A 16,256-nucleotide genomic window follows, 5' to 3' on the forward strand; every position below is an offset into this window, starting at 1 on the left:
CTGCAGAATGGTGATAAACCTCTTCTCTACCTTGCTTTCTTCCAATGAATCAACAAACTGGTCTGTAAATTTAGATTTCCATGTAGCCAGTGACCCCTGAATGCACCGACATGCTGAGTCATGTGAAGGGCAGGGGCAAGATAGAAGAGCTTTCATTTACATCCAAGTGGGTTGCTGGATCTGAACACGCGGGATCAAAGAGAGCGGAGACAAAGAAAGTGTGGGTCTGTGGAGGAAGGAGCGGTGCTCCTGTCAGGGGGTGGGGTGGTGAGGAGGGGGCACAGCCTCGACTTGGCATCTTCCTAGAGGAATGACGCAATGGCTTCTGTGTTCCAGCCAGCATGGGAGCAGAGGTCAGCTCAGGGAGCTCTGTTAGTGACTGGATTGTAAGAAAGGCTTTCCCCGTCGACTGGGACACATGGGACATGAAGAACTAGTGAGCCAACAAACTTTGTTTTCTGATGGTACAATAAATTGAAAACTGTTTATGGGGGCACTGCAAATTCAACAGTGGCAACTAGAATCTTGCTGGGCAATGTGAATTGTGCGTGACTACTTAAAGCAGGCTTGGCACACGTTCTAAGAGAGAGAAGGGTTGATTCAACTCTGAGATACCTACTGTGAGCACCTTTCTACTCTGAGCTTTGGTATGGGACTGTTAAACTTTAATGTGAGACTGTTCCAATTGTCTTTCCCTCCTTCATCCCAGGGGCCAATTATTTTCATTCAAGACTATTACTGATAAAGTTTCAATGATCCCCATTAGAGTTTAAGGTAAGTCAAGAATTTTGGCAATAAAATTACTTTCCTGGGGTTTCTGGGTGGCTTGGGTGGTTGAGCGGGTCTGACTCTTGATTTTGGCTCAGGTCATGATCCCAGGGTTGTGGGACAGTCCCTCTGGGGTCTCCACACTGAGCACGGAGCCTGCTGAAGATTTCTTTCTCTATCTGTCTCCCTCTCTCCCTCAGCTCCTCTCCCCTGCTCTTGTACTTTCTTTCTCTTTCCAAAATAAAAATAAATCAATAAATCAAATTATTTTCTTTAGGGTATTCACAATGAACACTTTAGTACTGCAAATGTTCCTTGAAGAGACTTCAAAAACTAGAAGTTCATTAACCTTTAAAAATCTTCCCAGTGTGTGCCATTTTCTTCAGCCTTCTCCACTGCAGGAGCAATGATGTAGCTGATGTGTGTGGGGGCATGCCCATACCTTCAAAAGATAGGCTTTCCTAGAAGATACTTTTTTTTTTAATAGAAATAGCTTCTTTTTTAATGGTACGATGTATTTTATGTTTGCCCTTTAAAATCCCATCACAGTAAACAATGGATATGGTAAATATAATTATGAGTTTTTCTGACTCAGTTTCAAGTCATAGTCAGAGTAGTGATGATGGCTAGCAAGGTTAGCTTTGGAGACTTGCAAAAGTCATGTAGTGTCTCTTTCTCATGAACACTAGAAATATAAGCTTCCTGGATCTGATAGGAGAGAAAGGGAACGTGTCCTAAAATAAAGGCCATTTAAAAGTAGCAAAGGTACATTGAAGAGGGCATCTTTTGGGATGAGCACTGGGTGTTGTATGGAAACTAATTTGACAATAAATTTCATATAATAAAAAAAAAAAGAACACCTAATAAAAACTTTAAAAAAAAAAGTAGCAAAGGTAGTAGGTATGGTTTTAAAACAGTGAACTTACATAAAATCCTGGGGAAAAGGCACTTGCAAAAAAATTTTTGAGACTGATGTGCTGAGTTTCTCTTAAATTGTTCACAGAACAGTAAAGAGGTAAGAAAGGAAATCCTTATTCTGAGGTATAATGCATGCCACACATAGTTTCAAAGACTGAGACTGGATACTATGTATTGCTTGGTCGGGTTGTATCAAAACGTTGGTCACGCTAGAAATGCCTGTTAAACTAGGCTTCTCACAGTGTAACTCTAGATTACTTCACTGTGGAATGGAGCCTATTATTTTGTTTTCTAACTTTTATGATTATAAAATACACACGTCTTGTGAAATATGAGTCATACTGAAGAGCGAATCTAGGATACTAAAAATGACCTGTAATCGTATCTCCCAGAGATAATCACTGTTGAAGCTTTGATGTATTTTTTCCTAGTATTTTTTTCTTTATCTTTTTGGCTTCTTTTGAAAATCCATATGATTCCACACCTCCTTTTTTCAACTAACATAAATAATCTCCCATTTTATTAAAATTAATCAAAATATACTAATAACTATATTAATATTATACAATACCACAATTTGTTAAATTATCCTCTTTTTCTTAGGCAAAATTATCACTTTTTTGAGTGCCTATTTGTGTGCCAGACATTGTAGATATCTTCATAGTAGTTTCATGAAGCTGGTATCTCCATTTTATAGGTGAGAAAACTGAGGATCAGAGAGGTCAGGGAACCTAATCAAAGCAACACAACTCATAAGTGTAATGAGTGGCAATTAGGCTCAGATTAAAAATTAGATCTCAATTATGGCCTTAATGGTTTTTTTCTACACAATGCTGCCTCCTAATTCCTTTAGGGATAGCTAAGGGGCGCCTGGGTAGCTCAGTCGGTTGAGTGACTGACTTTGGCTCAGGTCATGATCTCACGGTTTTTGAGTTTGAGCCCCTCATTGGGCTCTGTACTGACAGCTCAGAGCCTGGAGCTTGCTTCAGATTCTGTGTATCCTGCTTGTGCTCCGTCTCTCTCTCTCTCTTGAAAATAAATAAAACATTAAAAAAAATTATTTAGGGACAGCTAAGATACACTGGTCCTTAACAAAATTTGGAAGTGTGTCTTTCAGTATGTTCCCAATAGTCTCCTTCTGAGACTTTTTCCTTGGTGCATTCTCTCCTCACATGCAAACCTTTTAGTTCCTTCTTCCTTGGCTCAGAGTGTCAAAATACTGAGGGAGGGAGAGAGAATGGTGCTGACACTAAGCTTATTCTCATCCTTCCTCTCCCCTGGGATTAGCTCTAGCCAAGGTCCCCCCATCCAACTCTGAGCACTCCGTCCTCAGACTGACTCATGGAAGTGTGAGAGGGGCTCCGAGAATGTGGGCTTTTTGAATTTAGTGAAATTCAGCATCTTTTTGTCAATGATGTGCATGTAGGGGAAAAACATAGGGAGAGAGAAAGCCTAAATCACACTTAGCATCAGAAAGACCGTCCATACCAGGGCTGATTGTAGGCTCAAAGAATTACCAAAGATAAAATAAATTAGCACCCAAGAATCCAGTTTAGTTATATAAAAATCAAATGAGAGTCATTTGTATGGACTATTTGTGCAAATATCTGTGGAGCACTATAATTACATGTATTAAATATGTGCCAGATTTATTTGATTTAATAGTTATAAAATTGCCTGCTTGCATCTTATAAAAAATTAGAACAATGAACTCATCTATCTTATATGATAAACATATTAAGGAGGGCAAGACTGAGTGTAGAGAAAATCTGGGGATACAGACCCATGTTTGCCAGCAGTGTGATCTGAGGTAACGCTACTTAAGAGTCTCAGTTTTCTCGGGGCAACTGGGTGGCTGAGTCGGTTAAGCACCTGACTCTTGATTTTGGCTCAGGTCATGATCTCATGGTTTGTGAGTTGGAATCCTGTGTGGGGCTCTGTGCTGACAATGAGGAGCCTGCTTGGGATTCTCTCTCTCTCTCTCTGCTCCCACCCTACCCCCCACCTTCTGCTCCCCCCCCACCTCGCTCTCTCTCAAAATCAATAAACATTAAAAAAAAAGTCTGTTTCCTCACCTATAAAATGGGAACATGCTTCCTACCATCAAGAGTTATAGGGGAAGATCATAAGTCAAAAAATGTATTCCTCCATCTTGCATGCTGCAGAGAATAGACATCATACGTTGTAGGTGGTCCACATTCAGGTGTCAATGATAAATATTTTCAGAGTATTCTCATGAGTCAGGTACTATGTGAGGTGCTTATGGATCTGGTGCTGAATGATATTGGTAGGCTCTCTGCTCTTAGGGAGCTCACATCCCAAAGGGGGAAGACTGATAGTTTTCAGTGATGTCAATTAAATGCCAGACAAATGCTTTACTAAAAGCTTTATATTAATTGTCTGTACATTATAAATCACCCAGAATACTATGAAGGAGAAGTATTTTTAATAACAAAATTTTGAAAGATGGCTCACATACCTGCCATCCATCTCGGATCTTCTGATTAAAGATTCCATATTCGTATCGGATGCCATATCCATAGGCTGCAAGTCCCAAGGTTGCCATGGAATCCAAGAAGCAGGCTAAATTAAAGAGAACACAGGCAAAAAACAGAGTCATCAAGGTTAGTCCAAATTTCATCTTTCTTTAAAAAACACGGCAGCCAAAAGACATTTTCTCTAAAACACATTTGTATTTTAAAGCACAGAGACAGCTGTGCAGTGGGTATTCAATTTTTTAAAAATAACATTTTTAAATTGTTGGCATTTTTTTTGAGAACAGATAAAGAAGATGGCCTGCCTTAGATATATCCATTATTGTGTCTGTCACTCACACTACCCTTTCTAAGGGAAGCTGTCTCTATGGCCCCTACTTGAAAAGACGGCCCCAGGAGAGTATAATTTACATGTTACCATCTAAACAACTAGCTGGACATCTGTGGTAGCCTCTCTTTCTGGCTAGTGGAATTCCAATGTTGTTCAGATATCAGGTGGCCATATGCTTCAGGGAGGCTGGGCCAGGAAATGAATCTTGCTTTGGTCTAAGCTTCTAAGCCAATCATGGGCACACAATGACCTACAATCTAATGAGAGGTGCTAGGAAATCTGCAAGATGCAGTGAAAGATTTCTTTGCCCCTGCCATTTTTTTTTTTTTTTTCCATGAGAGGAAAGCCAAAAGAACCACAAAGATCTGACAGAATCATGCTGTTGAACTAATCTTGGGACGGCCCAACTCCTGGAGTCCTTGTTTACTGACAACACATGTCCTTGTTGGTTGAACAAATTTTTGCTAGATTTTCTGTTACTTGTGGCTAAGAACATTAATGACAGAACCTCCGATCCAAAGCAGCCAATCAAAAGACTGAGTAGGGATCTATGTTGTGGCCAGGAGCAACCTGGGGGGTTACACTAATCTGATTGTCCCTCTCAGGAATTTGAACTGAGAAATATACAGAGAATGAGGAAATGTACAATAGGATCTAAAACCTTTTGAAAAGAACATTTGTAGATCAAACAGAAATGGACTGAGTTAGGGTCATGGTGGGGCCCTAAAATGGAGAATCCACAAAAGCCAACAGCCAACGCCTTCAAGTTACTATAACATCACAGCGGTCTTCTAGTCCCTATGTTCATGTAGCCTGACTCTCCCCCAGTTTCTGCTCTCTCAGAGCTGTGGCCACTTGTCTTTTCCTGGGTCACTCTCAAATTATTCTTAGAGCTTGACCAGAATGGGGTCCCAACCTTATCAGTCAGGTAAAAATGAGTCTATCTAATGAGAATTACTCAAGCCTCATTCACCACTTCATTCTTTGAGCTTATCTCCTTATCAGGAGCAAGGTCATTAATGTCAGGCACAGAGTGGGGTTAACTCAGCCAACAAATAGGCCTGGGGCTTTACATGAAAGGCAGGCTGGTTGTCATTCTTAGATGAATATGCCACTGGTTCTGCTGGTCTTCCTATAGCCCCATGGAAAGCCTACTAAATTGTCCAATGGTTGACTTTATAAGGTAGTAAGTATCTCTAATACTAATAGCAGTATTAATGAACACTGCAACTAATGTAGTAAGGATTAAATGCTACAAAATACACACAAATGGATTTCCCATAATTTGAAAGTGTGTGTAAAATTAAGAGTAAAATCATTTCTGAAAAAGAAGAAATAGATTACTTTTCATAGAGCACAATCTGATACATACATGCATGATGGTACATTTTTATTAATTTAAATTTCACATGTACATTGTATGTTAATTATACTAGAATTAAAATAAAAAAATAAGCAGTGCCTGGGTGGCTCAGTCAGTTAAGCATCCGACTCTCGATTTTGGCTCAGGTCATGATCACATGGTTCATGAGATCAAGCCCTGCGTCAGGCTCTGCACTGGGATTCTCTCTCCCTCTCTCTCTGCCCCTCCTCGACCCTCTTTCTCTTGCAAATATAAATAAACATTAAAAAAAATAAAAAAATAAATTTCACAATACAACCTCATTGTAAAAAAACATTGAAACATTACAGATGGCATTAGTACCCTCTATTTTGCACTCTTCTCTAGGAAAGATCAGAGGGAATATTTCAAACTCCAGACTTTTTTCCCTATGAATTTATACATATACTTACAGAAAATATTTATTTTTTTAATGTTTATTTATTTTTGAGAAAGAGAGAGAGAGAATCCCAAGCAGTGTCTGTACTGTCAACACAGAGCCAGATAAGGGGCTTGAACTCAAGAACCGTTAAGATCAGATGACCTGAGCTGAAATCAAGAGTCAGGAGGGGCGCCTGGGTGGCTCGGTCGGTTGGGCGTCTGACTTCGGCTCAGGTCATGATCTCACGGTCTGTGAGTTCAAGCCCCACGTCGGGCTCTGTGCTGACAGCTCGGAGCCTGGAACCTGTTTCAGATTCTGTGCCTCCCTCTCTCTCTGCCCCTTCCCTGTTCATGCTCTGCCTCTCTGTCTCAAAAATAAATAAACGTTAAAAAAAAATATTAAAAAAAAAAAAAAGAGTTGGGAGCTTAACCAACTAAGCCACTCAGCTGCCCCAGAAAATATTTAATTTTTAAAAAACATAAATAGTATCACACTGTGTTACTTTTAATGTCACTTGGGGTTTTTTTCCTTCCCCCTGAGAGGTCTACCCAGAGAAGTATATACAGATCAATTTTACTGTTTTTATTTTTTTACTGTAATATTTTTACTGCGTGTTTTTTTTTTTTTTACTGCAATGTACATGTTCTAATACTTACTCTTATATCAATGGACATTAGGTTATTTCTAATATTCTGCCTTAATAAACAATACCGTAATAATTTTTTCACATGCCTCCTTGTGTACCTGTTTGAGCATATCTTTAGAGTAAATATCAGGAAGTTGAATTGCTTGGTCATAGGGAAGCATATCTTTAATTTAATGGAGTTAGTATTTTTTTTAATGTTTTCTTTTACATTCGTTGAAAAAGCATTTCCTGGATAAAGCACTCAAATTGTGTCCAAACAAAAAAAAGATATTAATGAACTAAATCATACCAAAAATATAACAAGTGTATCACTGACTACTAGTCAGTCAAAAAGCGAACTGTCAAGTGCATAAGACAACAACACAATGGTTAAACAACTGAGGTCATACCTCACAAGTATGGGATTCGAGCAGCTATGGACAAATAACTGTGAAGTAAAGGGGCCACTTTGGAAACCCTTCAGTGCACAGGAAGGAGCTGGTTAACTTTGGGGTTTTAAGCAATGTCTCCAACGGGTTTAAGCAATGTCTCTTTTGTTCAAGTTCCCTTCTCTACTATTTGTGTAGAACTGATCAAACCATAGTGCAAACTCAAAAACAAATCCATCTATAACCAGCTCACACCCTGCACTCCTCCTACAGAGCCTTTCTGGTTCCTGTAAGCATGGTCTAAGGTACGCAGCATCTGAGAAGCCACTGACTGTCCAGACAACAGAGCACACTCACCATGTCACTTACCAGCAAGCCTCCCAAGACCACCATTGCCAAGCCCAGCATCTTCTTCAATTTCTTCTAGCTCCTCCATATCCAATCCAAGCTAGTGATGAAAGGAAAACACACTGGATGCAGATACAAATGCAGGCCATTTCAGAAAGCACAGTCATTTCCTAAAGCTCTGGGTCAGGAACCTGGGTCATCTGTGTACTCCATTCTGTGGGTACCCTCACAGAGTATTCTGGCATCAGATGCCCACTGCAGATGGTGGCGACTGCAGATGCATACCACACAAGATGGCACGGCAGCAGCTCGGGGAGGAGGGGAGGCTCCAAATGTCCATTACTGGCTCTGTTACTTCTTAGCTACCTGACTCTGGGCAAAGTAACTCTCCTTATACTTCTCTTATTTAAAAAACGAGGACAGGGCCCCTGAGTGGCTCAGTCAGTTAAATGTCTGACTCTTGATTTTGGCTCAGGTCACCATCTTGTGGTGCGTGAGATCGAGCTCCATGTTGGGCTCTGCACTGAGTGTGGGGCCTGCTTGGGATTCTCTCTCTCCCTCTCTCTCTGCCCCTCGCCCCTCATGCGGATGCATTCTCTCTCTCTCACGCAATAAATAAATAAACATTTTAAAAAATAAAAAATGAGGATAATAGTACCTGCCTCATTTAGGGCTGCCATGAATTAAATGAGAGTATACAAAGCATGTAGAATTACCCTGAACAGATATTTCTCAATAAATGTTAGCTACCCCTCATTTTTAAAATTACTCTTTTGTGTGTGCTAAGAGGTAAAACCTCAGGAATGGTCCAGTGCCACTCTGATACTAACTGGGCTGAAGGACTTTGAAAACTAGCAAAAAGTATGAGGTCAGACCTTCTGGGATGAACTAAAGTTCATCTTTTCATGACCAGAACATATTTATTCATAGGGTCAATGGTTGTTAACCCAAAACCAGTTACTGAGTCACTGCTCAGGAGACCTGGGGTCAGATAGCAGTCAGGGAAACAGCCCTGTGGGCCAACTGGTAAGGGCTAAAATCCTCTACTTCTTTCTGTGGTGCGTAAGGGACTATGGGAGGCCAATGAGCCTCTGTGACGCTGGTGATAGATGGAACTGGTTCCCAACCAGCTCCCTGACCCAGAGCGTTTGGTGTGCACAGCCAGAGGCCACTGTCATCAGCATGGACTCGTGTCAGAATTGTGCAGCCCTGGAGATGACTCTGGACCGTTTGTCTTGCAACGAGGAAACTGACAGCGAGATAAATTAAATGACCTCTTCTATGTTGACTAGATAGTAACCTAGCCCACGCTTGACTAATACTGGTTTGTTGTGAAAAGGACTGTATTCTTAGCTGAAAGTGATGCAATCCACAAAATCCAGTATTATTTAAAATGGAAACATAATTAAACATATTTACAAACATCCATAAAAATTAAAAGCATGCTTGAAGTTGATGCCCAGGTTTGCATGGAGCCACCTACTTGGATCCCCACCTTTATCCCAAAAGTGGCTTTCTCACACCAGTGTCAATAACTAAATCTTCTCAGAATTCAAGAATGGCTTTGTCTGTTTACTGTTGAAGAGGTTTTCAAATTTGCTCCCTGGTGACTAGAGTTTACTGGGGTCCTTGTGCAAGCCAACAACACAATGGTTAAGCAACTCAGGTAATACCACACAAATATGTGACTTGAGTAGCTGTGAACAAATAACAGTGAAATAAAGGAGAGGCCACTTTGGAAAAAACCTTTTGGTGCTAACGTCAACATTCAGGATGTTTTCAATTCTCAAAATGTAAATCTAAAGTAGGCTGTAAACCTTGAGTAGCTTGACAGGGGTTACTTTACCCACCTGCTTATGCGAGGGCGGGGAGGTATATTATTTTCACCTGCTATCAGGGGACGCAAAGAAAGGGAAACAGAGGGGAGCTGCAATGATTCTTTCATAGAAAATACCTCTCCCACGTGAAGGAAAACAGTCCTTAGTGACAGTAGCTGGCCACATGAGACAATCCCATGCTAAGGAAAAGGAGTGGGTAGAACAATCTCTCATTTAGAATGTGTCTTTGCAAATACACATTTCTCCTTTCAATCACATGAAAAGGATTAAAAACTGTTTGTTTTTTAGCGTGGAGATCCCTGAGGCTCTGGGGAGAAACAGTTAAATACATTCATGAAAACAAATTAGCATATTGAGTTTCAGACCTCAAGCTCTTCATTTAAGGAGGAAGTGTATTTTACATCTCATTAAGCAATAAAGCAAGTATGTCAATGCAATTTTAAAAACCTATTATTTATACATGTTGCCTTGATGTATGAATAATAGGCAAACTTTGATCATTTTTAAAAGTAGACACGAAGGGCTCAGTTGGTGGAGCATGTGTGTGACGCTTGATCTCAGGGTTGTGTGTTTGAGCCCCACAGTGGTGTAGAGATTACTCAAAAATAAATTCTTTAAAAAAAAAAGTAGATAGGAGCCCAAAGTAAAACTTGTGATTCTGATAGCAGGGGCTCAGGTACTTTTAAAAGGTTTGTTCAGATGCTGATTCTTAACATGTAATTTGTAATGTGTCAAAAACTGATCACAAAAGAAAATTCTCATGAGGCAAAACCAGTTCTCTTTGTTTCTCTTAAACCAGAAATCTCCACTAGTTTATATTTCTAATTGTAATAGCCACAGATAAAGAAACAACTTTTCACTTTTTTTTTTTTTTGGTGCTATGCTCCCAAGTTTCCTGAACTGAACTTGAAATTTAAGGGGAGAGAAGCAAAGATATATGGAGACAATGTACCTGGTAAATGGCCTCATCACAGGCATTTTGCAGACCAAGGTTGATCATGGTGTTCTGTAATGTTCGGCCCATATAAAATTCCAAAGAGAGGTAATAAACTCTCTGAAAACAAAGAGAGGTCATGTTAATGCTAGAAGGCCAACCTTACTTGTCAACATAAAAGCACAAAAGGTCACCAATAAGAAACAAACAGACAAGACTACTTTAATACAAATTCAAATGAGACTCTTATAGAGGTATGAAGCGCTAAATAAAAGCATAACTGACAACTGGCTTTGAGAAAAACCATTTTATACCCTATTTTTGGCAAAGTAGTTTCTATGCCTAGGGAGAAAAAAAGCAAACTCATCCAACTAATCAGATTCAGTGTTTTGTGTGTGTGTGTGTGTGTGTGTGTGTGTGTGTTTCCTTCCTGTTCATAAACCTCATAAATTAAGCTATGTTTTGGACAGAAGTCAGACTGCCACAGCTCATCAATCACTTGTAAAATATTACAGGATGAGAGTCAGGTGGGGTTGACTGTGATCATCTCGACTCATCCAAGAAACATAAAGATTAACTCCTTCAAGATACACCCAAAGGCTAGACTATAGCCACTTTGACCACTGCAAGTAATACTGAGATTAATTATTTTAGGATACAATTATTCTTGAAAGGCTATGATCTGGCAATAACAAAAGATTACCTCAGGTTTATTGGGGTTTGTTCTTGATGAGGTGGGGAATTTCTCTAGCGACTTAGAAACTGTTGGCCTTTGACAGAAAGCCAGGTAAATACTATTTGAGTTGAATGTGAAAGGTGCAAAGGTCAGAGTTGCCTGAAACCTTTCAAAGTACAAGCGCAATTTACTAATTAAAAAAAGAGAGGAAGATCAGTGAATAACTTCATCATCCCCTTCTACGATGCCTTACTTTCCATATCAGTTCCCCTTTTCTTTTTGGCCAAACGCTAAACAACAAACATCTATAAATGCATCACTATAAAGTCACTTCAAATTTTAGGGATTCTTTTATTTCCAGATAGGAAGAAGCAGAAAGAAAGTATTTGGTCAACCTGAAAACATAAAAAGAATATACTTCAACATAACAGATTTTTATTATAATATTTAACTCATTAGTTACATACATATATTTAGAATAAAATACTATATGAAAATTTCAACTTAGAAATTTCACTTTTTGCCACTTTCATTTAATGAAACAATTGGCTTTTAAGTGTTCCCACGGATAGTCAATATCCATATCTTCGTGGGTAGTATAATGCGATCTTCCAGAGTATATCATCATTATTTTTATCCCAGTTGTCTGAATATCTATAAAGCTGTTATTAGCTTATTAGATGCCTCTGTGTGAGTTGGGGAAAGGTATCTTTCCTGAGGCAGACACACGCCAAAGAGGTGCATGGTGTCACTCACCCCCACAGATGTCCACGAGGCTATTATAGCACAGGAAAGAACGCCTTAAGCCACACATATCATTTGCATAACGTCAGTGCAGTTTTCCCCATTCTTCCCTGTACATTCATTATTTCAATAAAACCACAATGTATTATTGCTTTTCACATTTTAGTGATGTATAAAAAGCTTGTTTGCAATTGTGAGGTCACACCTGCAGATGACTACATGTGTTCACTTTCTTTGCTTCCCTTTTAATGATTCCAAATTAGCACGGACTTAAGACATTTTAAGACATTTCAAGGTCTTCCTAAAAAAATGTTGTTGCTTAAAGTAATTGAAAAAGCACCTCACTATATGACAGACTTTATAAGTACATGAATTTAAGGTGATTTCCTGTTTTCTCATAAATAATTTTTGGCAGGGAGGAAACCTCATCTCCTATTTGGGGATATATGAGACCTTGAAAAATTGAACTCTCACCAACCTGAGTCAGTGGTCTCTGAATACTTAAAACATACTCCTGGTAGTAAAATATTAGAACATCTCCAACACACCTTAAAAACTGTGTACATGCACTACTGTTACTGACATTTTATGTATATATTACATAAAGTGGACATTTTCAAAAGGCTTATAAAAAGACACAAGAACTAATATTTTAAAAATAATATTATTTTTATTTCTAGCATCAGAGGCCCTGGGTACTTCTGGGAAGACATATGAACAGGTGGCAACACAACTGACTTGCAGGACAGGTAAGAGTTGAGCATGGAGACACATGGAGGGAAGGGCAATCGCACATGACAGGTGCACTGTGGACAGAGGCCCAGAAGTGGGGAGTACAGGGCAGGGACAGGGACAGCAGATTGGTTTGGTGGGAGAGCAAGGTAGGTCCAGGAGAATAATGGGAGATAGGACAGGAGGGACAGGTTCATCTGGACTGAGAAGGACCTTAAATGCATGACTGTGACAGGCAGTGGGGGCCATGATATCCGAACAAAGGGCAACATGTGTTCCTTTAGGAAGCTTAATTGGACTACAGTGCCCAGAGGGAGATGGGATTGCATACCTAGATGCCTCCAGGAGCCAGGCAGGGAAAATAAATGTGTAATGGAAGTCACATGAAACAATGAGGAGTCCTGGGCCAAGAACTGGGGTGTGTGTGTCCTGCTCGAAGGCACTGAAAATTTAACTGCTTACAGGTGTCTCGCTGGCCAAACAAAACACAGTGGCTAGCCACATTCAGCCACACACTGCCAGCTTTACCACTCAGTGGAAAGCAAGGTAACCGCTCAGAAGTCTACTTCATACACCAGGAGCCTGGGCCTCAAGCTCAGAAAAGGGAGAATGCAGGGGAGTGGGTAATTTCAAGAGGACCCACGGGAATCAGCAGAATTTGGCAACTTGTTGAATGAAGAATCTAGGAGGAGACCAAAGGTGAGACTACAGCGTTGTGTCTGGGTGACTGCCAGGAGGGCAATGCCATTAAATTAGAAACAGAAGATAGGTCAGGATTGGGTGGGGGTGGGGGGGTGATGATTTGAGTCTGAGGAAATAGGAAGAGATTTAAGTATGTATGTTCACTGAGCACTCAGTGCTCAGTCTGAAAAGGAACTCAGGCTAGAGGTCCAGAGTTGGGATTCATCTGCATGGTTCCCAGAGAGCAGGGGAGACAGGAGGGAAGCTTGGACACATTTACTGGCTCCATTCTCTGCTCTAATGAGGCCAGAGATCTCCTGTTTAGGGGAACAACTGTCACAAAGGAGATACTTTATTATTTTTGTTCATTTTATTTTAGAGAGCGTGAGCATGATTGGGCAGAAGGGCAAAGGAAGGGAGGGAGGGAGAGAGGAACAGGGAGAGAGGATGAATCTTAAGCAGGTTCCATGCTCAGCACAGAGCCTGACAAGGAGCTTGATCCCACAACCCTGGGATCATGACCTGAGCCAAAATCAAGAGTCAGATGCTCAACCGAGCCACCCAGGAACCCCTGAGGAGACAGTTTATTAACACGTGTGGAATGAATCTTGTTTGCTGTTGTATCCCCAGTGTATCATTCTCAGAATACCCAGTTTATACCTGCACTCAGGGCCAGTGAAGAAACTAGCCAGAGGACAGAAGAACAATAAAGTACCAGATAAGGCCACTGGAGGAGAAACATACAAGGTCAGTGTATTCTAACGTGCTAAAGGCTATGGAGGGGTGTGTGGGGGGTGGGGGTAAGGTTCTAAAATATGGCTCATTGCCTCACTCTCCAGCTTAAAAACTTATAAAAGTATTTTTAATGGGAAGTCCCAAGCTGCAGTCCCTTCTATGCAAATAAAAAGATACAATAAATAGAATACACAAAGTGCTTTCTAAGATTATATTTTAGCAGTTGCCACCTTTGGGTAGAGGCCTAGGCTTCTGGGGCACAGAAGCATTTGAAAGCTTTGTTACAGTTGCAGTTTCTTACTATGAGAATTTCTTTTGCTCACTGGTTCTTTGGAGTATTCTTTCTTTTCATGCTTTTACATATTGAAAATAGTCCTAATAAATGTTTATACGCATTTCCCACTGCCTCCTGGGTATATTCCACTTTCACCCTTTCCAAGATGCCTCCAGCCAGTCTTTCCAGTTTCCTCTTCCAATCCTTACTCATACCCACCTCGTTATGCACAACACAACACCTCTCCCTGCCAGGTTCCTTCCAACCTTGCCACCCCACCTTCCTAGGTTGGCCAGGTTGGCTTACGTTGTCCCTCTGTGCGCCCGAAACCTCCCTAAGGACCCCTGCATTCCAGCCCCCGCGCAGTGGACAGGGGTAGTCTGTGAACACCAGCAGCAACTCGGTAGGTCTCAGAGGCCAGAGCACGTCCTGGCCCTCTGCCTCCAGCCCGCAGGAAAACAAGGAAGTGCAGAAGCTCCACACCCCACTCACTGGTGGGAACTGCTGGGAGCCAGCGGGCAGAGCTCTGACTGCGGGGGCGGCACCCTTGCCCCTCCCTCTCCACCTCAGACCGGATGAGAAGCCCGGGTCATCCACGCATCCCCCAATCTAGCCCCTCCAAAGCCTCTAGGGGCAGCGAGGCACCTTCCTTCATCTCTTTTCTGCCTCCTCTCCACGCCCCCCACTCTCCCAGTTCACGTTCCCCTTTCACGGCCAATTTGTCTCCCCTCTCTAAACATTAAACTTAGCCAAGGCAGCGCTTTTGTCCATTTTGTTCGGGGCCGCCTGGCCTAGAACTGTGCCTGGCGTGCAGGCAGGAGGCGCCCGAGACCTCCTATTAAACGCAGATGAGCAGAGACGTTCCAAAAAAGTTAGTGAAATAAGCGGGCAGCGAGGGTAACCTGGGCGGTCGCCGGAGCCCACGGGCGCGGCGGCTCGGGTGGGGCTGGTGCGCGGCGCCGCCGCACCCGGGTGGGGCTCTAGTGGAGTGGCAAAGTGCCGTCCCCTGCCTCCCGAACACGTCAAGCCCGGGCTTCGGGGGCACTTCCCCGCGGGGGACGGGGGCAAGAACGGGGTGAAGAGGGTCACTCCGGGGGCTCCTCCCGCCAGGCCGGTACCTTGGGGCACTTCTCGTAATAGTACTGCTGCGTGCGGATCCAGCGCCCCACCAGGTGGTCGCGCACCGTGTGCGCCAGCGCGAAGAAGTAGTCGCGGGGGGTGGCCACGTTGCGGTCCTTGACCAGCGTGAAGTGCAGGTGCCGGTTGAAGCCTTTCTTCAGCTCGGCCACGTTCTCCACGCCCACGATGCCGCGGATGCTGATCTGCCGCCGCTTCTCCTGGTCCGTCAGGGGCTTGGCCATGGCGGCGGCGGCGGCGGCGGGGGCTGAGCAGCTATCGGGACTAGCGGCCTGGCGCCGGAGGCAGGACGGGCGGAGCGGGCTCCGCGCCGCGCGCCGCCGCTTTTGAGTCTGAGGAAAGTTTGGGGTCCGCCTCTGGGCGCGGCGCCGCCCCGGGTCCGGCCCGCCGGCCGCGGGGCGGAGGGAGGACCTGGCCCGCCCAGGACTCCGCGGTCGCCGCGTCGGGGGCGTCGGGGGCGGGGCGCGCGCGGGACCCCTGCGCGCCGGAGTGTGCGCACCAGCCCTGCCGGGCTGGGGCGGGGTGGGGCCGGGGCCGGGACGGGGGCCGGGACCGGGGCCGGGGGCGGGGGCGGGACCGGGGCCGGGGGCGGGGCCGGGACCGGGGCCGGGGGCGGGGCCGGGACCGGGGCCGGGGCGGGGTGGGGGTGGGGGCGGGGGCGGGACCGGGGCGGGGTGGGGCCGGGGCCGGGGCCGGGGCTGGGCTGAGCCCTCTGGGCGGTCCAGGGCGGGACCTCCGGCGGGTCACGTAGCCACTCGGCGGCTCGTTTCCAAATGTGGGAATCCCGGAGGACGGCAGGTGTCCTGTCAACCCACTGGAGATGCTAGGCTTTAGGAGGACGTCTGAAAGCACGTTGTCGGCAAACTTT

General features: G+C 43.6%; 1 protein-coding gene across 1 annotated transcript in view; it reads right to left on the reverse strand.

Moving 5' to 3' along the window:
• The window catches only part of PYGL (glycogen phosphorylase L), a 43,856-nt gene extending 28,024 nt beyond the window's left edge, over positions 1-15,832 (reverse strand). The window contains exons 1-4 of the mRNA XM_047862234.1: positions 15,370-15,832; positions 10,428-10,529; positions 7,659-7,737; positions 4,166-4,269 (exon numbers count right to left, since the gene is read on the reverse strand). Coding sequence (XP_047718190.1) covers positions 4,166-4,269; positions 7,659-7,737; positions 10,428-10,529; positions 15,370-15,612 — 528 coding nt within the window. The 5' untranslated portion in view covers positions 15,613-15,832. The remainder of the gene's footprint in view (positions 1-4,165; positions 4,270-7,658; positions 7,738-10,427; positions 10,530-15,369) is intronic.
• Positions 15,833-16,256: the final 424 nt, after the last annotated feature.

This window comes from Prionailurus viverrinus, chromosome B3, assembly GCF_022837055.1.
Source record: "Prionailurus viverrinus isolate Anna chromosome B3, UM_Priviv_1.0, whole genome shotgun sequence".
NCBI lineage: Eukaryota > Metazoa > Chordata > Mammalia > Carnivora > Felidae > Prionailurus > Prionailurus viverrinus.